The 25,706-nt window shown below is 44.5% G+C and overlaps 1 protein-coding gene across 1 annotated transcript in view; it reads right to left on the minus strand.

Moving 5' to 3' along the window:
• Window positions 1-1,471: 1,471 nt before the first annotated feature.
• LOC144152188 (carnitine O-acetyltransferase-like) overlaps window positions 1,472-25,706 on the minus strand; it is a 35,282-nt gene continuing 11,047 nt past the window's right edge. Inside the window, exons 8-14 of the mRNA XM_077683419.1 lie at window positions 24,072-24,244; window positions 22,885-22,985; window positions 18,092-18,214; window positions 17,289-17,411; window positions 14,115-14,313; window positions 11,885-12,022; window positions 1,472-2,114 (exon numbers count right to left, since the gene is read on the minus strand). Of these exons, the coding sequence (XP_077539545.1) occupies window positions 1,899-2,114; window positions 11,885-12,022; window positions 14,115-14,313; window positions 17,289-17,411; window positions 18,092-18,214; window positions 22,885-22,985; window positions 24,072-24,244 (1,073 nt within the window). The 3' untranslated portion in view covers window positions 1,472-1,898. The remainder of the gene's footprint in view (window positions 2,115-11,884; window positions 12,023-14,114; window positions 14,314-17,288; window positions 17,412-18,091; window positions 18,215-22,884; window positions 22,986-24,071; window positions 24,245-25,706) is intronic.

A 25,706-nucleotide genomic window follows, 5' to 3' on the forward strand; every position in this document is an offset into this window, starting at 1 on the left:
TTACATTAAAAGTGGTATCAGTATGATTCTAACGAGGCAATCTTTTGAATGAACCAAACTTGTGTTTTCTCTTCATGGCTCCTTTAACCTAAAATACTTGATCAAGATGCTGTTCCCTCTTTTCTACATCCACTTCAAGCCCTATCATAATCTTTTTTGGCCTCAAATACATCACTTCATACTTGCCCACCGCTCATGCTTTGATTGATTGATGGTTGGATTTTTTGTTTTTGGCGCAAGGCCAGCTGGGGCAAAGAGCACCAAACAAAAGTAGATAATAGAAAAAAGTTGGTATTAAAACGTGTAAGCCAGAATAACAGTAAAATTAATTAAAGGCAATGGTGATGGCTGGTGTATAGAGCCAGTTTTGGTTATGCATGATAGGAAATGAGGTTTAAAAGCTTAACATCAGACAAATATTTAAAAACACGTTTCACAGAAACCATGGCATTGTCACCCAAAAACAAGGATGGGTGTAGCGGAATGTGTTGTCTGTATAGTTCTCTGAAGTGACTGCTTGTGTTGAGTGCCTTGCATGTGATATAAATGTGGACTACGGATAGGCCCTCCCCACACCTGCTACACACAGGTCTGGAGACCCAGTGAGCAGGTGTGAGTGCGTCGCATGTGTGTGGCCTATCCATAACCTGGCCAGGGCGACTTCCGTGTGTCTGTGCGTGTGTCCGTAGTGTATGGTCGCAAGTGTGGTTTTATTAGGTGCAACTTGTCTGTCTCGGTATTCCAGTCTGTTGTCATGTATTTGCGAAGGTGCTTTCTACCGTGTTGGAGAGAATTAGCCATTTTTGGAGGAACAGACAAAACAGTGTTAGCCATAAAACTGTAATCTTTGTATTTTTCAATACTGTGAACCCTGGTGAGTGCAATAAGAGAATCTGTTTTTTGATGCACTGCTTGGAATTAATTTTACAGTTCATTAAACTTCGGTGTGTGAAATGGGCACTCAAAACTGTTCCTTGCCAGTGGTGCCACCAAAGTTTAATGAGCTGTAAAATTAGTTCAAGTGGTGCATAAAAAAAAACCCGATTCTGTTACTGCACTCACCAGGGTGCATAGCATCGGAAAATATAAAGATTACAGTTTTACGGCTCACACTGCTTTGTCTATTGTTCCTCCAAAAATGGCAAATTATCTCTAATTATCTTGGGAACTAATTGGCTGACCCAAAAAATAATGCAATATTTCAAATCAGTAGAAAAAAAAGCAGCAAGACTGACAAAGAGTTTACTTCACAATTAAAGGAAGCTGTTTTAAGAGCAGTGTCCTCCCTTAAAGGATGTTTTCTCCATTTGGCATTGCGCACCAACAGTATTTTTCACGACTGGGAAGCACTCGAAATTGGTGAAGCACATGGCTTCATTAATACTTGCAGTTTTCACAGAAACTACAATATCAACAGAAGCCATATTAAGATGAAGCCTGCTACTCCTAGGAATGAATTCTGGCAACCAAATAAAATTTGCACACTTTTACTGGACCTATCGCAAAAGATGCAGCCTCCTAAGTGTCATACTAAATAAAATACTAACACGTCTTGAGGTAGGCATGTTTCATTACTGTACAAAGACGATGTTTGATGGCACAATCACTTCATTTTCTTTGTTACATGCGAAAACAAGTTACCGTTAACCATTATATCAACACCAACAATGTAAATACAAGATGGACTATAAAATTTCGATTTATAGCACACATTTGCGTACACAGAAAAATTGTAAATCTCCTATGTGTTTGTACATACAATGTTGTACAGCAATTAGAAATTTATTAAAAACACGTACACTCGCACAAGTTACTGCAAGCTTTGAAGTAGATCCGCATCTTTCCCTAAACCCCTCCACGCAAAGGCACACTGGCAGAGGTAGCAAGAGCTGCTTGTGCTACAACTTGGATGGCTGTGAAAGCTTGAGGCAGTCGTGCATCTGAGTCAAGCTCTCACTTAAGGCATCCCTGAACAGTGCAGTTGAAGTCGAAGCACAGCTGTTAAAAGAGGACAGGCCGAACGAGATGGAATGTGCTTGCGGATTGTAGCAGCAGCCATAGCCGTCCTTCACAAGCGGGCCATAAAACATGAGCGCATCGCACTGCGTTGCCACCTGCACAGCAAAGAAAGTTCAATTCACCAAGAGATACGCTAAAAAGCTTTATGACCACAGACAAATGCAACAGTTGAGTGCGTATCAACCACTGTTGACTGGGAAGTGGGAATATTTATTCTCAGGTCCCTGCCAAAAACCAAATGAACTAGGATTAAACCCTATTAAAAAATAGATCCAGCTCCTGAAAACTGACATAAAAGCAACATGGCAGTTTCCTATGCAACACACATTTTTGAATAAACTATTCTATGACCCTTTTAATTCCTAATTTCAGCAAGAAGTCAGGTCCACTTATAAACGCCGCAGTTATAATGACCGCTAAGCTATAACAAACAAGCGTGGCATGACCGCTACCAGGGGTGTAGCCAGGGGGGCACACTGGGCCTGTGCCCCCCCCCCGACATTTGTCATGCCATGTTTGCGTGTGACTGAGGTTGCCCGAAGAACCTCCTGAAGTTGCCTGCAGGCACAAAACCAGTTTTAAAGACATGCTCCCAAAGCCAACATCTGATCCCCGTGGCCACTATGCAAACATGCACACCCACATCACCCGGATCCAAAAAGCTCCTATTGCATTTCGCCCCGAATGTGCCGAGCTGTGCGGGGTTTAGCAGCCGGGCAACCACCACGCTCCGATCAAAGTGTGCTGTTTCGTGAACGGTTCCACAGTTTCCCGACAGTGAATGCAGCGCATACTTCACTTACTGTGCATGCGCATCTCTAGTTGCAATCGGCGCTATTGCGCATCGCAGTTGGACTGGTAGAAGAGACTCAGTTCAGCTGATTAGCGCTTCGCGAAGCATGGCAGGTGGCTCGCGAGCTTTACATGACGAAACGTAAACGTCTTGCGCGTGGGCACTGTCCTAGGGCCCAATTCTCTAAAGAAGGGCTGTTGTTTTTGAAGCGACACGGTAGTGCTATGCAAATGCATGTCATGGGGTTAGGGTGCCGCTTTGAAGGCCGGAGACAAGAGCAAAAACCCCTGAGGGGAGCCGTGTAACAAGGGCGCAAGCTGACCTGCGGCACTGTAAAAGCGGCACGCTGTATTGCGTGTCGCTTTGCACTTTTGTTACAGCTTCATTTTTATCCTTTGTGTGGAAAACGTCGGTGGTAGTTGAGACTACTTGAAGCCATTGCGCAATGCTAGTATGTTTATACAGCGTGGAATTGGTCCCTGCGCTTGTACAGAACTGGTTTTGTCCAGAAGGGTTTTGCCTGTCACCCTCGCAAAACTCTTTGATTTTATTGAAGTATTCGCCTGTCTGTTCTTATCACGTTATGACAACAGGATAGCAGCCATTCATTACCATTTTGCAATTTCTATCGCGTTGCAACAATAAAATAGCGGTCATTCGTTTTCTCACGCTGAATTCGTCCCGTGCCAAACGCGATGCCACGGGACGTCGTGGTGCTCCCCGCAAGCCCCCCGATGGAAGAGGAGTTTATGTATATATTTTTTTACACGGCGCTGAACACACTGCAGCAGTGGCGTAGCAAAATAATACAATTATTATTGTAAACACTATTCCGTTTCAGGATTTGGTATTCATCAGCCTCCAATGCGCAAATTCGACATTGGTCTACATGACTGCACCAAGGTTGACAACGTCACAAGGCACCAGCTGCTGACCTCTCCATGGCGCCCTTCTCCAGACTATCCATTCGTACCGCAACGAGACTCAAAGAAGACCGGAAGCTTCAGCTGACGTGGCTCGACCAGTATCGGTGGCTTAGTTATTCTGCTTTTAAAGAGGTGGCGTATTGCGTGTTTGTATGCTTTTCTGTGGAATGGAAGTTGGCAAAGGGCAACATGTTCAGACTGGAGCTCTTGTGGCAAGACCATTTTCGGACTGGAAACACGTGCTGGAGACGTTCAACCCCACGAAAATACAAAATATCATTGTGACTGTCACGTGGCAGCTGATGATTTTTTGAAGACATTTTCAGGCAGCGTTCTTTCCGTCACTGACCAGCTAGACCAAGCAAGACGATCACAAATCAATGAAAACAGGAGGAGGTTAGTGCCAATTGTTGAAACCGTTTTGTTTTGCAGGCGCCAAGGTTTGCCGCTTCATAGCCATAAGGATGTTGGGCCGTTTGACCTTAGCACTGTTCCCGATGTGAACGAAGAAAATTTCAGGGCACTTTTGCACATGCGAGTCCACTGCGGTGGCATAGCGCTTAAGAACTCATGACGTGTCCCGGTTACGCCTCTTAATCAGCCCAACCATTCAAAGCGCAATTGTTCAAATTTCTGCAGATCTTATTGGGAGCACCTTGCCTCCAACATCAATGCTTCAGGCTGTTTTGGGGTATTAGCGGGTGAAACAACTGACATTTCTGGCATCGAACAATTGAATATTTGTGCTAGATATCTAAACAAAGAACGCAACTGCATTGAGGAGGCTTTCCTACGTTTTGTTCCCATGCAAGACCAAACCAGTAGGGGCCTCACTGAAGAAATCATAAAATGCCTCATTGAAACCGGTATCGACACGGATAATCTCCATGGACAGGGATACGATGGCGTCAGTGCAATGGCCGAGAGAATGAATGGTGTACACGCTGCTGCGTGTGAAAAGTACCCATCTGCCCTACACATGCACTGCACTAGTCACGTGCCCAACCTGGTGCTTTGCGCTGCCTGCTCGGTCGGGGATATACCGAACTGCTTTGGAACACTGAAAGAAACAGCGATTTTTTTCAGAAAATCAGCTATGCGCTCTGCTGCTGTGCGAGACGTGATTGGCTCGATGTACCCGCAGTCGCAAAGGAAGCGGCTCCTCAGTTTGTACGAAACACGCTGGGTAGAAAGGCACGACACTCTCCTTTCTTTTGTAGATTTGTTTGAAGCGGTGATTGCTACTCTGGAAGAAATCAAAACAAAAGGAAATTTGGAAAGGTCAACTCAAGCTAACAGCTTGCTGCGTGCGTTCTTATCACCATCGTTTCTCGTTAGTCTGCACATCGCTGAGCACGTACTAGCAATGAATGTGCCACTGCCCAGAAAGCTCCAGGCGAAGGACGTAGACATCAGCGTGGCATTAAACGACACCGGCATTGTTCAGGAAGCAACACAAAAAAAAAACGTGAAAAGGCAGATGAATCCTTCGCAAAAATGTTTTCCAAAGTTGTAGGTTTGGCCACCAAACTTGATGTAGTAATATCCAACCCATGAAGTGGTACTCGCCAACTGCACAAAGCAAGCTCCCCAGCCGACAGCCCTGAAGATTATTACCAAAGAAACGTGTTTATACCTTTCATTGATTCTATACTGGCACAGCTGGATGAACACTGTGCGCTACAGGACAGTGATTGAAAGCTTGGAGGTTATTATTCCTTCCATGATTGCGAAAGAGCGAGACACCAGGGAGGATAGTGCGGCAAAGCTCGTCCAGGCGGTTGGTTAGTCATGACGAGGATGAAGGGGCGGTAATGGGAGAACTAAGGCTCTGATGGTCCAAATGGGAGAAAACAGAGTCCAACATGCGCCCGAGCACAGGATCCGACGCCCTTCCACAGTATGAGGAAAAAGTTTGTCCCAATCTTCACAGGCTCATTCAGATATTGGCAACACTCCCGATCACCACCATCTCAGCCGAGAGGAGCTTTTCGAGCCTTAGATTATTGAACAACTACCTGCGCTCGACAATGTCAGAAGAACGTTTGACAGGGCTCGCGCTTCTGTACTCGCACAGAGACATAAGTATCAGCGCTTCTGACGTAATCGGTAGTTTTGGCCAAAATCATCGCTGTTTCGATTTTATCATTTAGCTTTTCCAAGTTTATCGTAATTTTGCCACTATTGTGTACATATTTACATAGTGTACATATTGTGTACATATTGTATTGTGTGCATATTGTAATAGCATAACAGAGCATGTCACTGTATTTTGTTGTCAAGTAATAATTTTTGATATGTTTACTCGCCTACCAACATCGCCTTTCACTGAATACTGCAGCTGAATAAAATCTGCTGCATGAAAAACACTGCTTTATGCCCATCTTTTATTGCCTTGCACAAAACTGTAAAATTCACTTTATTTCAGAGCTTTCCCTTTTTCGGCACAACTCCCTTGATCCCTTGGTCACCCTCTTGGTTTGAATCAGCATTCTGTGTTTGCCTAACCACAATTCTACTGAAACAAGGACTGCTTGACTAAACAGCTAGAAATGCAATGAAATTTAAGAAACATGCAATAAGGTCTACAGCAGTGCAATAAAGGGCTCTGCCGAGTGTACTTAGTGGCGTTACGCGTACAGAAGACTAATAAAAAGGCGATTTCTTGTGGAAGAGTATGCACATTTTCTTGCTTAACTGCCATATTATGCGAATGGGCCGCAAGTACAGCCGAGCACGATTTGGTTATCGTGAGAGGGCCAGCAAAGAACAGCAGTAGCGCGCCACGGCCCAGAATCCTTTTTCGTGGAAAGGGAAGTATCAGGCCAGCTCCTCTCACTCTTCATGTCATTCCTTATAGGTTGGGCTCACTCCCTTTTTATATGCAATGTTTATATACTATATTATGCAACTTAGCAACTCATCCAAATAAAGCAGACGGGACACCAGCTTAGCAGATCTTTCCTGCCAATTTTGTTATCGTCGCTTTATATATGAGGCAACAAAGTCTGTTTGATCACAACAAATGTAAAGCCCAAAACAGGAGAGGTGACAAGTTGGTCGTAGGGGCCATTGCAGCAGCATGGATCAGGCAACGAGGGAGGGAAGAGCACGAAATCTTGATTTTCGTGGTTCCGAAACAAACTGCTAGGCCCTGGGCACGCTCGGTCGGTCGATGCTTGTACGATAACCTTCAAATCGTGCTCGAATGTACTTCATGGCTGGTTAAAAAATGACGCGAAAGAAGCCTTGCCTATCAGCTCCCCACACCCTGTCTTTTAGTGGAGCGCCCCCAATGAAAATAATTCCTGACTACGCCACTGCGCTACAGTATGCACTAAAGCAATGGTGTTACATTGCAGATAGAACGAACATGTGCAGAATGCAGCTTGGGTACAGCGAACGTCCAACCAAGGTGTCTGCAGATACCACTTCAAATGGCTTTCAGGGTACGTGAAGCATCAGATGTACTGTGTGGAGTCAAACCACCTGTTCCTAACAGCACACTCAGGGACAGGAAACGGGCCTCCTGAATCGGAGCAAACTCGAGTAGAAGATATTGTCACACGACGAGGATGACGCAAGTGGGACATAGCGCTATGCTATCAACGTCCAAGGAGAAAGAAGCTGCGTGTGGCGTGTAGCCTGCGCGCACTCTCCAATCGGTGACATTTTGTAAATACCTACATCGCTTTACTATCACCCATGGCTCTCTTTATCACTGTCCACCTGCCACGTAACATCTTTGGTGGCTGCCGGATAGCTCCCGGAGTTGACGCTGCATCAACAAACCTCGAAAACCCTTTGTTGACGTTGCAGACTAAAGACAATTTACTTGCAGTTGAAGTTCATGGCGTACCTGTTGATGCCCTAATTGATACTGGTGCTCACATCTGCTCTCGCCTGCACAAGGTTCTCACTCCTGCCCTTTCCCATGTTTGCATTGCTGACGGCAGAGCTTCAGCTGTCGCCGGCATGTGCCCTGCCCGAGTGATCATTGCTGACCACACTGCACTGTCCTGTTCTTTGTTCCTGACAAATGCCCTCATGACATCATTCTTGGTGCGATTACCTCTCAGACCATTCCGCATTAATCGACTGTTCGATGGGCCTTCTTCGCCTCGAGCCCCCACTTTCCTCCGGCAACTGTGCCCCTCCATCCCTCCGCTTACACTCTGGTGAGCACAATCGCTTGCCGGCTCAAGCAGCCACTTATGCCCCTCTGTCTTCAGCATGCCTGTACCAGGCAAACACTGCATTGTTGCGCCCGTCCTTGACCTTCTCCTCACCTGCAATGTCGTACTTCCCCACACTACTGCAACCATACGGCACAACCACGTGTCCTTACCTTTTCTGACTTCGCATTCCACACCCAAGTTCTTCCACAAGGAATGACTACCGCCACTCTTTCTCCGGTATCCGATTTGTAAATTTCTGCTGTTACAGTGGACCCCATATCCCATCTGCCTGCTTTACCTGCTACATCTTCGCTCACCACTAAATTTGATGCTACGATTAGCCCTGACCTTCTCACAGGCCAGGTCAACCTTCTTCCTGAGCTCTTGGCTACGTACAGTGACATCTTTGACTTTGAAAATCGAGAGTTGAGCTGAAATAACCTAGTCACTCATCGCACTGACACAGGTGATGCCACTTCAATCCACAGGCACCCGTATCGCGTGTCTCGCGCTGAACGGGACATCATCCAAGCCGAAGTAGTAAAGATGCTCTCGAAGGATATACTGAGCCTTTGTGCAGCCCCTGGACCTCACCAGTCATTCTGGTAAAAAAAAAAAAAAAAAAAAGATAGCACCTGGCAGAATACCGACATCTTAATCACATTACAACAAAAGATGTCTACCCCCTACCCCTGATCACAGTTCCGGTTAAGAAAACGAAATGGACTTGGGCTGGCCATGCAGTGAGACGAAGTGACAAACGGTGGACCACCAGGGTAACAGAGTGGCTATTGAGAGACGGGTTTAGAAGAAGGGGAAGGCCGTTTAGAGGGACGAAAGGAGAAAATTCGGAGGCAAGGAGTGGACTCGGGCAGTGCAAGACAGGAGCGGGTGGAGGTCAATGGGAGAGGCCTTCGTCCTGCAGGGGACCAAAATAGGCTGATGATGATTGTGACTGGTAGCAGCCAGCGAAAAATAACAAAGAAAAAGAAAAATTCAACAAAAGCGTGCACTTCATTTCAGGGTCACAAGAAAAAGAGAGAGGGGGGGGGGGAACACTTATCCCATACAGTGCATGTTTCCCGCTCCCCTTTAACTTGGCTGCGGAAAAAAAAAAAGAAAGAAATGTTAAAGTACAAACGAACCTCGTTATAACGAAGTGGTATAGGGGCAGTAAATTAGTTTGTTATATCCGATATTCGTTGTAAACGTAGAGGTAAAAATCGGCTCTAATAAATCGGCAATCTGGCTCGCGCAAGAATCCTAGACAAAAAACGCATGTTCTATGCTTTGAACCCACTATAAAAGGGGTAATCCTTATCTGTCTCCTTGTGGCATTTCAAACGGAACAGCCCAGGACGTGAGACCGTGAAATTACAACAGAACAAAGTTTGTTCGGCAAAACAGGCCTGCGTTCTTATTTACTTTAAGGTGGATATGGCCTTCGCCTGGTGGCTTTTCACAGTCTGAGAGGAATGAAGTTTTTCACGCTGTCCACGCAATAAAGGGCCTTTTTTACTTGCACAGTTTTTCAAGCTACTAAGAAATGGCTGTTTTGTCGCACTTTTTTTTTTTATTTTCCTTTTAATATACTAGCTGTCGAGTTTTGAGCCTCACGGAAAACATATTTCTTCGTTATAGCCTATATCGCGCGGCTCTCCAGGTTTCGGTTTCATTATAAAAAGAATAGGCGTCATTGAAATGAAGCACGACCAAACAAACTTCGTTTAGTTCACTATATGCGATAATTCGCTACATCAGCATTTGTAATAACGAGGTTCGACTGTATTCCATATGAAGTCATGTGATAACCACAACTGTCCTTTCCCTTGGTGCACCACTAGGGACAGCGAGTGACATTACCGTGAGTTGTCCCTACTAGAACATTGTGTTGATATGCAACTGCCTTCAGAATTGCCAATGAATGAGGTAGTGTACAAAAGTAACAAAAGTTCTGATTATGTTGTGCCAGTGGTATTAACTGGGTTTCTGCAAATAGTCACAAAGTGACAGAAATTCTCCCTCAAAAAAAAAAAAATCATGCCTGCCATTTCAAAAAATCGTCTAGCAGTGGCCGACGTAAAAAGAGACAGGAAATAAATAATGCCTCTGTTTAAAGTCATGTGCGTTTCAGTGATGGTAAATTAAAAATGCTTAAAAGGTAGATTGTGCACGTGGCCTTGGTTTGTGCAGATTTTGGTACCACACTTAAGGTGCAGGTTTTCATGGCTCCAGTGACACATGTTATAAACAGTTATAGTTAACCTTTATATAAAGCAGTCATAAAAAAGTGGCACTTTACTTTGTTGTAATAACATTTTGTTGCATTGAAATACTGCACCTAGCATGTAGATGCATTTGCCAGTTGTAAGCAGTCATTGAGAAGGTCCTTTATTAATACAGGACCTTTGATATCAATATTAATATCAAAGGATATTAATAAAGAGTCTCTGAAAGTAATGCGTGACCTTATTTTGTGCCTGCTCCATTGCCAAAGATGGCCTCACAGTGTGTTCACGGGCCCATCTTGTTGCTTAGCGAGGGATGTGTTAATTAACCAGATTTGGAGGAAAGCTAATTAAGAGGAGGCCAGCCGTTTGTAGTGTGAGATCAAATTGATCGACCACTCAAAGTGAGGGACAAGTGTTAATCGGCCAGAAAACTGGGCAATTAACACCTGTCCCTCACTTCGAGTAATTGATAAATTCGCCCTCCCAGTACAAACGGCTAGCCTCCTGGTTAGCTCATTTGGTAGAGGGACTGCCCTAGACAGGCAGTGGTGCCGGGTTCAAACCCCTAAACCAGGACGAATTTTTCTTAAACTGCAAAGTTTCTGAGAAAGCTGTATAGCTTTCTTTGTTTAGCTTTCCTTTGTGGTTGCATTTCAGGTGGATGTCAAATTTTCTTTCGCAGAAACTTGCTCCACCTTGGGTATTTCCCCTAAATCTGGTCGAGTGACTTGATTATGGATCAAAAGAGAGCCCATATAACGTGCGCATTATCTGCTTCCTTTCTCAAGCAAGTGATGCTTTGCTTCCAACGCAGGAAACACCAGTAGAGCACGTCTTAATGCGAGTGGTGTGCGACACCATCGGATGTCCTGGCAGCCCAAGGTGAAGGTAGTGCACAATAGTGGGTGGTTTGCAATAAGCAGCAGCCAACCTGATCGATTGATTGTAGGGTTTAACATGCCGACGCAATGCAGGCGAGGAGGCGCGCCGTAGTGGAGGGCTCCGGACCATCTGGGGATCTTTAACACGCGCCGAAATCTCGTACACACAGGCGTTTCTGCTTTTTGCCTCCATCAGAAAAGCGGCCGCCGCAGCCGGGAATCGAACCTGCGGCCTCGTGCTCAGCAGCACAATGCCTCAGCCACTGAGCCACCACGGCAAGTAGCAGCAGCTTTGTCAACAAAATAGGGCGTAATTGTTGGAGAGGCTCAGGTAATTTACAAGCACAGGAGTGTTTCTTACAATGGTGACTAAATGATCTGCTAGACTGCGAAGTTGTGTGCGGAACCAAACTCTTGTCATCATGGCTGTGCAACCAGAGCCTGTGCAACCAGAGTAATTGGCATGTGCATCTGCAACGGGCTCGGTAAAAAGGGGGGTCCCTTCGTGAGAGAGGGTGCTGGAGGAAGACCAATGAGAGGACTCGATTCCTGCAGTGCCCTCTTGGCGAAAGAGCCGAAAGCTTTAAATTCCCTCACCTAATCATAAATGACTCGGTGATCGAACAAGCCAGGAATTTGGAATGCAGCAACGCTGCATGCTCTCCTCCCAGTCCCTTTAAACTGCATGTGCAACAGGACTCAAAATGCTACGCCTGAAGTTGACCACAACATCCTGGATAGAGAGGGTCATCCCATACGAGGGCTCTCTAGGCCAACATAAATTCTGGCTTAAATTAAATTGTCAGGCAGTGAGATTTCAGGGTGGATACCATATCTGAATGAAACACGAGCTCACCTGACTGGATGAAATCTTGAACTGGGTGCTGACAGTGTATGCTGCATCTCGGTACAATTCAGGCAGTGGAATGTTGTTTTCGGCAGCAATCATCTTCAAGCCAAACAAGAGCCGGTCCACACCATGTCCATTGATTGCCTTAATGAAATGCGAAAGTACAAAGTAAATGCCAACATCGCCCAATTGCCTCCAAACTTAAAGAACACGGGTCGGGCAGTACATTTTCACTACGTCAGCCTCAAAGGAACCACTGCGTGCAGCACACCCCAAGTGATAACTCCAAGCAAATATTGGATGCCTACTCCCACACTACACGTGCTGCTGTGGCTGTTGAGCTGCATGTATTGTGGCGTGGGTCATACTCGGAGAATCTTCTTCCACTTCCGGCAGCCGTGGCTAGGGCGCCGAAATGGGAGGTAGGCAAGAGGCAAGGCCATTGGACGGAATTCCTCAAGGTGGTTTGTTATCCAAACCACCCAAGCGCTCCCGTCTTCTGCATCGTCGATAGGACCCGCGTTGCTAGAGCAGCCAGAGTCATTCAACTCTGGCACTACGGGTGGACGATGTTGGTCAAGGCTAGCTGAGAAGGGAGTGGTTCCCTTGGCTCCTGTTCCTCTGGCCGCCGCCTCATCGAGTCCCCCGGCGTCAGCTTACCGCGCCTCTTGTCACCTCTCCGAATGACATCCTGTTGGTCACTTCGCCATCCCATTGGACGACTGGATTTCCGCATGACCCATGATGTGACCTGGCTGCTGAGTGAAGGCAATGGCGCCTCCTCGCCAGCCGCTCGCAGGTTTACGCGATTCCCCCCCTCCACAGATTCAACAAATTAATGTTCTCAAATAAACAAGAATACATACTGGAAACAAAAACCACACACACACAAGAACAACCTTACAAGGGCTTTCTTCGAACCCAAAGGATTGCTAGATAAAGCTCCTTTGTTGGGAGTTGGAGGAATAATAAACATGGCCACAAAATCTAATACATATAAAAACTCAACCTTCATTGCAAACACAGATTTCAGACAATTACAACAGGTGTCACTGCTAAAGTTCCGCAAAGTTTGTAGTGGTCATAGTAGTAGCAGCAGTAGCACGAACGGACATACTATATGTATTTTATTAGTGCAAGGCCACCGCATAAACCTTGTGCCATTAACGATTTAATGTAACCATGCTATGGTAAGGCAAGCCATGCAAGGTGTTATTAGAAGAAATTTGCAAAAAGTTGTTTATTTTTATACTCTGACTCTTGAAACACTTTTTGATCAGTTTCAGTGTTCAAAAATTTAGAAGTGCTTCACAGTAATAGGGATGGTTGGGTTGCTTTTTTTTCACTAAAAAAATGATGCATACTATATATTAGGGGTGCGAAAGCAGCCAAACAAGGCAAAAAAGAAGAGAGGAATAACAAACAACAAAGACAATAAACAACAGGAAGAAAAAGGAGGGCTCATTTCCATTGGCACCAGGAAAGCCACTGTGTGCACACCCAGCGTGCCTGGCTGTTGCCTCGCAATAGAGATGAGCCCCCCTCTGTCTCACTGGCTCGATATTCCTTCCTCAGGCATTTCGCTCAGAGGCTTTTTTGAGGAATGGCGCACCTAGTGCTCTCACACTACACAACCACTAGTGGTTCGTGCAGGGCGAAGAACAAAAAGAACTCTGCACTCTCTCTCGTGCCTACGTGCTTGGTGCATCTGTGCGAATTGTGACCTTATAATTGGCGTGTATACAAGCGTGATATCAAAAGCCTGGTACTAAGAGCTGCCCCTGATATCAGACGAAGCAGCTCTCGAAGACAGTCATGGTGCTGTGCACTGGAACCAATGCTGCTCTGTCCATCGGAACCAAGAAACCACTCGTGATCTCGATAACTGCTTCGCATCTGTTGATGAACTTGCTCATCAACTGTTGCTCTTGCTGCAGCGACATTAAGTGGTCAGTTGGGTTTTCACTGCAGTCTTCATGGCTGTAGCTGGTTACTTTTTTTGCATTGTTTAAATTATTTGCTTTGAATTATTCCGAGCACATCCTCATTCACTTGATGTATTCACCTTGAACGCAAAAGTCAACGCTGGCACATGTGTAGTTATTAAACTTCAAGCAGCAGTACAGATGAGAGTACCTAATTTATGATGTAGTGACAGCAATGCCATGGATGCAAATGTGACTCCCGCAACTGAGCGAGCTTCTTTTTTTGTTTGTTTGGACGTGCCCACACTTACCAGATTTGTGTAGTCCTTGTGGTTTTGGACAGCTTTCCGCAGGCTTTGTACTTTTTCTGCAAGACCTGAGCTTGAACTTTCAAAGCTCTTGCAAAATGCCACGCTGTCACTAGAAGTTGAACGAATGGTTTCAGTACGACCATGAATAAACTTTCGGGTGGAGGCACTCTCGTACGTTGCACCAGGCTCCTTGTGGATCCTGTTGGAGAGCAGGTGGTACAAGTTATTTACTCAACAATACAGTGCTAAAGTTTTAATGAGAAGAAATTCTTTAATGATTTTTTAATTCATCATCATCATTTATTTACCCTTAGGGCCCCTGACGGGGTATTACATAAGGGGGGGGGGTCGAACAAGCATACACAAAGGCAATTGATTGATTGATTGTAGGGTTTAACGCGCCGACGCAATGCAGGCGATGAGGCGCGCCGTAGTGGAGGGCTCCGGATTAATTTTGACCACCTGGGGATCTTTATCGTGCGCCGAAATCTCGTACACACGGGCGTTTTTGCTTTTCACCTCCATCAGAAAAGCGGCCGCCGCGGCCGGGAATCGAACCCGCGACCTTGTGCTCAGCAGCGCAACGCCTTAGCCACTGAGCCACCGCGGCGGGTACAAAGGCAATTGCAGACCAAGAACATAAAGCAGGATACAACTCAAGAATTGCAATTACAGGGCAATAATAACAACAAAACTCGTTATACAACTAATAGCATGATTCAAAGTGGCATAAAAATGTGAAAAAAGCAGCTGGTTACAGAACTAATACACAAAATTTACAATGGTGCGATTGTCAAATGAGTTTCGAGTAAGCTTTTAAACTTTAGAGCATTACGCTCATTGTCTATTGCATTTGGAAGCCGATTCCAATCCTCAATTGTTAACGGAAGAAAAGATTTGTTGAAAGTGTTAGCTGAACCTTTTAAATTTTGGACACTCAAAGAATTAAAGAGACGCGTGCGCAAAGTTTGAATTGGTGGAAGAAGCAGGGAGCCATGTAAGTAATTAATATTGAAATACAGTTTGTGAAATAAACAAACGCGTGCTATTTTTCGTCTAAGATCCAGGGAGTTGAGAGACAGTGATAATTTTATAGTAGTAACACTTGTGCAGAAATTGTATTGGGAGGTTATGAATCGAGCCGCACGATTCTGAATGGCTTCAAGGGTGTCAATTAAATAAGATTGGTGTGGATTCCAAATTGGAGAAGCATATTCGAGTTTACTACAGACGTAGCTTTCGTAGGCGAGTTTACGAACTGAGGCCGGTAAGGAGGACAGGGACCTTCTGATGAAACCTAATGTTTTGGAGGCATTGGCCGAAAGCTGTGCGATATGGTCAGTCCATGTTAGTTTGCTGTTGATGAGTACACCCAGGTATCGGTACGATTCTGGGTGGGGGTTAACGTGCCGATGCTACACAGGCGATAAGGCGTGCCATAGTGGAGGGCTGCGGATTAATTTTTACCGCCTAGGGATCTTTAATGGGCACCAAAATCTCCAACACATGCGCGGCTTTCGCTTTTCGCCTCCATCAGAAAAGCGGCCGCCGCGGTGCCCAGAATCGAACCCGCATCCTTGGGCTCAGCAGCACAACGCCATAGCCACTGAGCCACTGCGGTGGTTTAATGAGAAGGAATTTACTGCATTAAAGGGACCATGAAGACAAAACGCAAGTTTGGTTCATTCAAAAGATTGCTCGTTAGAGTCATGCTGACACAACTTTTAACGTAAACTTCACTCAAATAAGCTATATAATCAGGAAAAAAGGGAATGGCCAAGCAACCCACTAGCTAATTTCCCGCAACAGAACCTATGATGTCATACCAGCCAGCTCTGCGATTGGCAGAAGCAAAAGCAAATGCAAATTAGGCAGAGCTTTTATAAGCTTGCCGAGCGAGCTATTTGTGCTTAAATTTAGGGTACATTCTTTTTATATCAGTAAGAATGGTAGGACAAACGGTGGAAGTTATGAAAGCACACGTAAACATAGAAGTACCGATGCGTACTGCAGTTGGTACTGTGCGCATTGTGCTTGGTTTAGATGCACAGCACTGTGGGGCTTTGGGGTTGTCTCAGATGACACTGGCCAACTGACGCAAGCGACGGTGTCTTACGTGGCCATATTTGTCGAGCGAGCACTATGTTTTACGAAACGATTATTTTCTCTATCAACAAAAACAAGCCAGGTTTAAGTACAGTCACAAACAAACCAAAGGCAGAAAACGGCTTATCACGGTGTGGTGGCGCCATCTAGGTTGACTAACAGTAAACAAGTCTCCGCTCCACACCAAGTTTAGCTGAAAGACCTGTTCCTATGATGTCATTGCAAATGTCGTTCAAACACACGTTTTGGTGCGAGAATCAAAATTATAGCTTAAATTAATAAATTTCGCAGTGAATAAAGCATCGTTTGCGTTTCCACAAGCACTGGGGGCACTATAGAACACGAAATATTTAGAATAAAACAAACTTGTCTTGATTGTAGGGTTTTAACACGCCGATGCAATGCAGGCGATGAGGTGCGCCGTAGTGGAGGGCTCCAGATTAATTTTGGCTACCTGGGGGCCTTTAACGTGCACCAAAATCTCGTACACATGGGCGGCTTTCGCTTTTCGCCTCCATCAGAAAAGCGGCCGCCGCGGCCGGAATCAAACCCGCGTCCTCGTGCTCAGCAGCACAACGCCTCAGCCACTGAGCCACCACGGCGGGTGCAAACTTGTCTTCATGGCCCCTTTAAGGCAAGTGCAAGACATTTCGAAACCTGATACTTTTTTTTTTTTTACGACATGTACTGCTACTTTCGCACCAGAGGTAGCGAGATGTGGACTTGGTCCCTAGTATTTAGTGCACGCTACAAAGTAACTGCAGAGGTGAAAACAACGAGCTGCTGGAGCAGCTGAAATGGGGTCTTGGTGAAGGTGATTTTGGTTTTTGAATTAGGTGGTTCTGGATACCTCAAATAGCCGTGCAAGCGCTGCTGAAAGCTGTGCAGGTCCTTAAGGTGCAACTAAGCAGCTACCAAAAAATAAGACTCACAGGCTCCATAACAGCAGTAGACAAAATGTTTCCAGCTAAAAACCATCAATTTAATCTATTCGATTTTAAATTTATTTTCAACATTCCGTAAGACACAGGCTAACAAAAGGGGGCCTCCTTTTCTGTGCACACTTACTTGTAGTATGCTAGCTGCATTGCCATTTGGACATAGCTATCTGGGCTTAGCTGGCAAGATTTGATGAATTCTTTTCCATAGCCTTTGAACTTGAAGATGAAAAGATCCAAGTCTTCTGTGAGCCTGCAAGCCACAGTTTGGTTGCACTGTAAAACATCAGCATCTGTGATACTGAAAAAAAGATTGAGAAGACCAAATCCTCCAGCACAAGTGTGCAATCTGCATTTATGGACTGCTTTCCATGCTTAGTCTAGGCAGTCTATTCCGAAATATCCCCCCAACCTTGCCACTTCTTTGACTAATATTGCTTCTCCCTCTATTCTCCTGCCTGACGAACTGCTGCCAGCAAACCCTTCAAATGTACTTGGGAAAGAAGACAAAATCTTCATGACAAATAAAGCAGCTGCACACCATGTAATCGAAGAAACTTGAAGAAACCGCTCTTGCACTCTTAGTGAAAGTAAAGTAAAATGAAAGTAATGTGCCAACCAGTGTTGCTTAATTAAATGACAACTGCTCGAAATGACACAGCTTTAACTTCCTATAAGTGATACAGATTGCACTGGTCCCTATATACAGTAGCTGACCGATTTTTCGGACCTGGAGAGGAATGAAAAATAGTCCGAATTCAAAAGCAGTCCGAAAAATCCCCGAGTCATTACTCCTATGGGACAACTGGCGGTTCCTCAGGAAAGTCTGAAATACCCAGCAAGTCCTAATTTTCGGAGTCTGAAAAAATGGCCGGCTACTGTATTCTGTTTAGTGACATTTTGCCACTATTTTGTTAAAGGACAGTTACCAACCTAGAAAGTGAAGTGGAAGCCTCCTTGATGTCTGCAATGGTGCGTTCAGACGGTTCAAATTGAAGTTTTTTTGGAACAGTGTCGACTGGTTTGCAGGATGTTGGGAAGCCCTCCTTCTTGTCGCTGAAACAGAAAAATAACAGTACTCCTTTCTTACTTTAATAAACAGGCCACAACAAATTTTTGTTAGGCAGTGAATTAACCACATAAGTTGTGGGCAGTACCGCAAAAAACTAAAGCACTACAGTCATATTGCCAATGATGCATAGGCCAACTGTATTCGGGTAGCCTCCGGTATTACTGGACCCTAATAGCCAGGGATCTAATAGCCAGGAAAACGTAATAGTGAGGAACGTATAAGCAGGGTTCTACTGTACAGGCAAGAACGATCCAGTACACTATACCAGCAACAACGGCGCAGGGAGACACCAAGAACAGGGTAACCGTTTAGTTAACTCCATGCTAGCATTCAAGTGGCGTGATTAAGCAAAACCAAAGGCATTAATACAATTGCTCAATCCCATGAACTACCGTAAAAACCCGCGTATAATACGAGGTTTTTTTCCCAATTTTACTATGTACAATTTGTGCCTCGTATTATATGTGGATCCCAAAGTTTTCAGCCGAAAATTTGCACTTTCGGTTTTGGTTTCAGCGGAGGGTGGGCCATCTTGCAGTTGCGGTGAGCTGGCTGCTGCTTCTCTCAGCCAGCGCCATTTTGATTGTTTTGACCACGCGAAGGATCGGCACGTTCACCGCAAGTCTATCACGATATGTTGGGTGCACGAAGGCAGCATTCAGCGGCAATTAAAAGAAAATTTATTTTATGTGCCAAGACCATCAGGAATTGCGCCGCAGGACGGCAGTTCGGCGTCACCGAAGGCAGCATTCGCGGGTGGAGAAAGCAACTGGTGCTTGACTAGATAAAGTCTGTGTGGTGTCGGCGGCCTGGAGCACTGTTAGGGGTTCCCGTCAGTGGTCGTGTTGGACGCCTTTCGCTGCCACCTGGCTGATTCAGTGAAGAAGTTGTTGCGCGAACCCCGCACCGAACTCATTGTCATTCCAGGAGGAATGACATCCCAGCTGCAACCGCTAGACGTTTGCATCAACAAGCCTTTCAAAGACTGCATCAGGTCCTGCTACCAAGAGTGGATGAGGTCAGGAGACCCGTAAGTGACAGCTACCGAATGGCTGACGCGGGCCTCTCCAGGGGAGCTTTGTGGCTGGATCGCGGATGCGTGGGCCAGCATCCCAGAGGAGCTCGTCAGTCGCTCTTTTAAGAAATGCGGCATCTCGAACGCCCTTGATGGCACTGAGGACCCCTTTCTGTGGGAAGACATTTCCAACAAGGCGACTTCCGGAGACAGCGGCAGCGAACTTGACGATGTCTGAACGGACGTCGGGAGACAGTGCCAGCGAAAACTGACAATGACTGAAGGGTTGAAGGGTAACTGCAGTGCAAATAAATGTTTTCTGTGCTCTTTACCTCGTATTATATGCGGATGAAAACTTTTTTTCTGATTTTGCTGTCCCCGAATTACACCTCGTATTATACGCGGGTTCGTATTATACGCGGGTTTTTACGGTAGTCCCTGTGACATCATGAGGAAAGTGTAAGCAACTGGCTGGTGACTCTTTCATCTGTTTTCCACAGGACTATACTCGGTGACAACTTAAGAACGGCACCGGAAGTTGCCGCTGTGCCTTATCACTGTAGCCGGATGTTTCTCCGCACGGCGCAAGTAGGGCGCTACTGGGAATATTTTGAACATGGCGTGAGCCGTTCCCGTGATTTTTTGGACTTAATATGCTTATAAACGACTCCAGTGACGACAAACAAACTGCGTGAGACAAGGCAGCCGATATCACGCATTCATAGAAAACCCCTTTCAAAACGCACGCGCACTGACGTCACGGGTCCGGCGCTTTGGCGGAGCGATACACTACATGAGGTGGTGCCGTTCTTGAGTTGTAACCGAGTATAGCTTCATTTTTTAGTTTTTGTAAATATTGCCATAAGTGTCACTCTGAAATGAGTCTTTTGAATGAACCACACCTGTATTCTGTTTTCATAGAATAACTTGAAAAATAAAAAAACCCTGTGTGAGGAGATTCTGACACACGTTGAAGACCCTCAGGTGGTATAAACTGATTGTAGCCTCTCACTATGGTGTGCTGCATATGCACATACACAGCTTCAACACGGAAAGCCCCGAAAATGTGAATTTTCTAATAACTTGAAGCCAGCAATTCCTTTTGCAGAGAAACCAACAAGACACACCTACAGTTGTTATAGGCTTTATTTCCCATATTTGCCATTAGAAAACTTAAACGAGACTGCAAGTATCTGTTGTCTTATCAGAAACTGTGTCATTCACAAGAGGCAAAAGTGTTTTTATTTTAATCATGAGTTCGCATGAACCAACTTAGTCTTAACATGTGTCTACAATGTTTTAAAGTTCATTATGAAATATTAATGAGGCTAGCAGCTGATAACTGTGTCAGTTAACCTTTTTTCTTGAAAAGACGAGCCCTGTCAACACACTCCCACCTGTGCATTATCAGCCACCATTTTCTTTTACTTCAGTTCGGTCAAGTACTACTAAAGTAGTAATACTACAAGATTTTAATTAATCTCATATTAAGATAAGCCTGCAAGCACTTGTGTCAACCATGCCTTGAGAATGTGATACACTTCTATAATGGCAGTTTTTTGTGAGCAAAATAAGAGCCTACAGTAAAAACTCGATGTAACCTACTTCAATGCAATGAAATCCTATTTATAATGAAGTTACTAAGTATACATAACGTAATGGCCATTAGAAACTTTGTATATTTAATTTTGATATAATGGGGTAAAGTTTTGGTGTAACTTCATTACAACGATGTCTCTGGACTTAAATTGGGCCTGGAAAGACAGTTTCGCCATTATAATGACTCCCGAGGGGAAAGCGTTTCCTGTGCAAGCAGCTTGGGTAACCCACACAGACAAGCCTCCTAGGGAGCGCTATTTGGTCCACTGCAAGCAAAAGATAAGCAGCTAGAGTACCCCTTGCCCCTTCTCTTTTTCACGTACTTTGCTGCCAATGGAAGAGGGCGACATCGCATGCTTGCTACGGCCTAAACAGGTCTCCCTCTTCCCTGTGCCTTTTATACATGCACTCATGCGCCGACGTGCATACCTGTCTCAACAATAAGCGAGAGGACAAAGTGATTCAGTACGTATTAGTGTAACATGTAATATTCAGTACGTATTAGTATTAGTGTAACCTTCAACGATGCCTGCTGCCCCTGCCGATTCCTGTTGCTTGCACGGCTGTGGCTTCAGCAGTTCTCGTTTCTGTGCTGCTTGTGCCGTACTGGGCATGTCGACTCTCCTTTTTGCTTTCATGTCATGCATGCACGGCTGCCATGAGCGGGTGTAAGTGGGAAGCTTTTTCACTCGAACAGAAATTGGCGATTCTGACACCCATCACATCAACAACGTGGAGCTATGATTTTTCCCCAAAGTGCACTTTGTTGTTTCAGCCGCAGGACCAGAGAATCATCGACAAGGTGAAGTGTGCATCGGCGGCAGCTGATCGACAAGTTACTACGCAATCTCCACTTCAGCCCCTCTCCAAGGTGGACATGTTTCAAGCCTTTTAGATGCCCTCTGCATCCTGGAAGGCGACATTAAAGGTCATACGGGACTGCTTCCAGAAAGCCAGGTTCAAGAATAGTGTGGCTGCAACAGCGAGTGGCCCTGAAGAGTGCGATGGCCTGGAGGCCAATGAAAGGACTTTGTTCACTGCCCATGCACTATGATATGACGAGGAAGACAGACAATCAAGCCGGCCCCGAAGAAGCACGGAGGTGTGTGGAAAGGACAGGGTGGTTCCTGACAGTGTCACTGTGAAAACTTCCTTTACGCCTACACCTGCAACGTTGCTACCGAGGGAGTGATGGACAATTCCATCGTGCGGGACATGGCTGGGAAACTCACCCAAGGACCCATGCAGTGACACTGACGCTAAGGAAGGCAAAGCCTGAAGTGTTCGGCGCAACTGACATATTGCGGCGCTATGCGAGTTTGACTGGGCAGCAAGATTCAATGCAATATCTGTGGGAGTATGAATGCAATGTGATGCTACCTGTGGCAGGCCTCTGATAGGCCATCTCTGATAGGCAAAAGGGGGTCAAAAATTACTTACACACAAAATAAAATGTCTTCTCAATGGGTCCTTACAGCAGGCAAAACATCAGTAATGTTTTTGCATGCTAGTGACAAAATTTCGATGCAACAAGATTTTAATAACAAAATAAAGTGCCATTTTTTATGACTACATTATATCGAGGTTTAACTGTATTTAGGGCGTTCATTATGTGGGCTTCGTCTGGAGTTTAGTTCTATCGTGTGCTTGCGGGGGGTGTGTACACAATAGCAACATGTTGGGCACTAATATCTACTATTGCAACCACTGAAACTATGCGAAGCCTCACAAATGCCATCGCTACACACGGGCACATAAATACACTACACAAAGGTAACATCACATGGCCACAAGGACCCACCAAACATGCAAGAAAAACATACACGCAATCGTAATGAAACCTGCGCGCTATTCGTAACGTGCTTGAAATGAACTATGCAACCTCTTCCTTCTCTCTAAAATACAGATGGAACAAAAGAGCTAGAACCCTCTACAAATTTCCAGCTAACCAGATGACGAATATCATCAAGTGCACTGCAAAAAAACAAGTGAAACTCCCACATCAGCCCTTATTTGCCAAGACATTCATAGTGTACTTACATGTACTTGTAACAATGATCCACCATCATTGCCACAGGGGGACCTTCGGAGGGGCTGTGCTCATACAGAAGTCCCGTGTAGCCATCTTCTCCGACAATAAGCTAGAAGACAAAGTGGTTCAGTGTGTACTAGTGTAACATTCAAGTATGTCTGCTTACTATAAGCTAAAAATGCAGAGAAATGCATCCGTACCACGTGTGATTTCAGACCTGTTTAACATTGCCACAACACATATAAGGATGAATAGCGTTTACAATTACAAGCACATGCCTAGCCTGACACAAAATGCTGTATCTACATTTGACAATTCTTCCCGCCAACTTTTTTTCTTGCAATTTTCTTTGATTTCAAATGTTGGCCTCAAACAAGATCTACAGCCCAGAATGTGTATTTAATAGTAGTACGAAACAGTATCAGTGTAGTACACAGTTATGCAGCGTTTTAAGTTTTATTGGCGCATGTAGAAAACTGAATGGTCAATTTTGTATTGAAAAGGCCTTGTGTGTAGAGACATGACTCAATTAAATAGAAGGAGAGAATGAGGACTCATTGTGTTATTGCCTTTCTTGATATCCCTCACATCCATATCCCTACTCATACCTGTATGTTGCCATTAGTCGCAGTTTTACCAATACACAGGTCATAACTTGTCAGTCAATTTTCACTATAAAATTTGTCTCACCTGTTGGCTAAACAACAAAGCTCTATAAATTGGAGTTTTAAGCGTACAGGCTACCCCCGAGGCTATGGCATACTGTGGTGGGAGCCTACAGATTAATTTAGGTCACATAGGAAATCTGTGCCAAAATAAAATACAAAAAGGTGCACTTGTTCTTCCTCTGCACCGGAAGAACAAGTCCAGTGGCTAGAAATTAAACCTGCGACTCCATGAAAGCACAGAAAACTGATGCAACTGTTCGAAGCTCCCCTTACATTACACTGCTACTATTAACAATACAGGTTTACAAACAAAACAAATGAATGGATAGATGTTATAATTGTAACACTTATCTTTTTCCTGCTGACTTCTGTACTGACAGAAAGATTACAAGGACACGGTTTAATGGAAAATTAGTGATAGTGGATAGCTCATGCTGCACACTAACAGGCCAAATCAAAGCGCGTGTTTCTTCTTTCATGGCTTTTGCAGTTGCAGGCTCCAGACAATGAAAAAAAGGGATGAGCACCTGGACAGTTTTGTCACACCAGCGGTTAGCAGCGTTTTCGCCATGTCTGCCTCCGAGGAGCATCTGGTAAGCACATGCCACTTCATAGGGCTCTCGGATTTTCAGCTTTTGATCAAGGCAGACCACTAGGATGGCCCTCTTAATGAGCTCCACACAATTGGCGTTGCGAGGATCTAGAGCAAAGGCAAAGCAGGAATCAGCTGAGGCAAGCACGGATGGGAGACCCTCACAACCCCGCATTGGAAGATCAATCAACTCTTTACAAAGCAAGCCCCCGTTAAAACAAAATTTCTATAATACAATTATCACTTTATTCGAAATTCTCCATGGTCCCATCCAAACCAAACTTGTATGTGTTTAAATCCTTACCCAATGCCGCTTATAACAAATCATCCCCCTCCTAATAACTTTATTGTAACAAGGGTTCATGGCAGTTTGCTTGCTGACCTCCTTGACTTTTGTAGAGTCTGTGTGCTGCACTCGCTACTGTATCGAACTAGAAATAGAATTAATTTTTCTATTTCCAAAAGCAAGACCATAAACATTAGTTTCATGGACGCCACATAAGGATTGGCCAGACTTTGTAAACAGTAATTTTCTGCTCTCTAATAATAAAGCTTTCTATAGCAAGTAGAATAAAATTATTACTAATTTGCAAATGCTCAAAATTTCTTAATTTTGATGAATTTCATGAATCACGTCTTCATTCGCGGAAAATTGGCCCAACAAACAATTTCCACTAAATGTCACCAAGTCGAAAATCACCATTCGAAGCCACCACATAGCCATACCAATTTCTAAAAGTATTTAGAGGGGGAAACAGGTATACTTTGTGCAGGAATTTGCAGTTTACAGAATTTACAGAAATTTAATTATGTTGTTAGGTGATATTGCATTAAAAGTGCAATCATATCATAAACTTTTTCGGAGTTCCTGAGGCCTTTGAACTTCAAGCAGCATGCACCATCACCCTAGCTATATATATATATATATATATATATATATATATATATATATATATATATATATATATATATATATATATATATATATATATATATATATATATATATATATATATATATATATATAGTGAATCAGAAATTGGAAAATGGGAAATGAGGGGCTCAGTGAAATAAGACAGAAAATAAGGGTTGGCAGTCAAGATAACCTCGGAAAGCAAAGGGGAGGTTTGGGTGGCTCATAGAAACAGATGAAGAGTTTTTTGAGTCAGAAAGAAAGTGGTAAAAAATGCCCGCCGGGTGGGATCCGAACCTACGACCCCCAGAATCGCACCAGACTGGTATTCTGGAGGTCGTGGGTTCGGATCTTACCCGGCGGGCATTTTTTTCACCACTTTCTTTCTGACTCAAAAAACTCTTCATCTGTTTCTATGAGCCACCCAAACCTCCCCTTTGCTTTCCGAGGTTTTCTTGACTGCCAACTCTAATTTTCTGTCTATATATATATATATTAGGGGTGTGCGAATATCAATTTTTTAATTTCGAAGCGAATTCGAATAATAAAAACAAAGTTCGAATCGAATCGAATATTTTTCGAATATTTTTCGAATACGAATACTTATTGTTTTTTGTAAAATTAAAATTTTCACCATCTAGAGACACAAAAACTGCA

The sequence above is a fragment of the Haemaphysalis longicornis genome, unplaced genomic scaffold (assembly GCF_048455015.1).
Source record: "Haemaphysalis longicornis isolate Haplotype H1 unplaced genomic scaffold, Haemaphysalis longicornis Haplotype H1 scaffold_1, whole genome shotgun sequence".
Taxonomy (NCBI): domain Eukaryota; kingdom Metazoa; phylum Arthropoda; class Arachnida; order Ixodida; family Ixodidae; genus Haemaphysalis; species Haemaphysalis longicornis.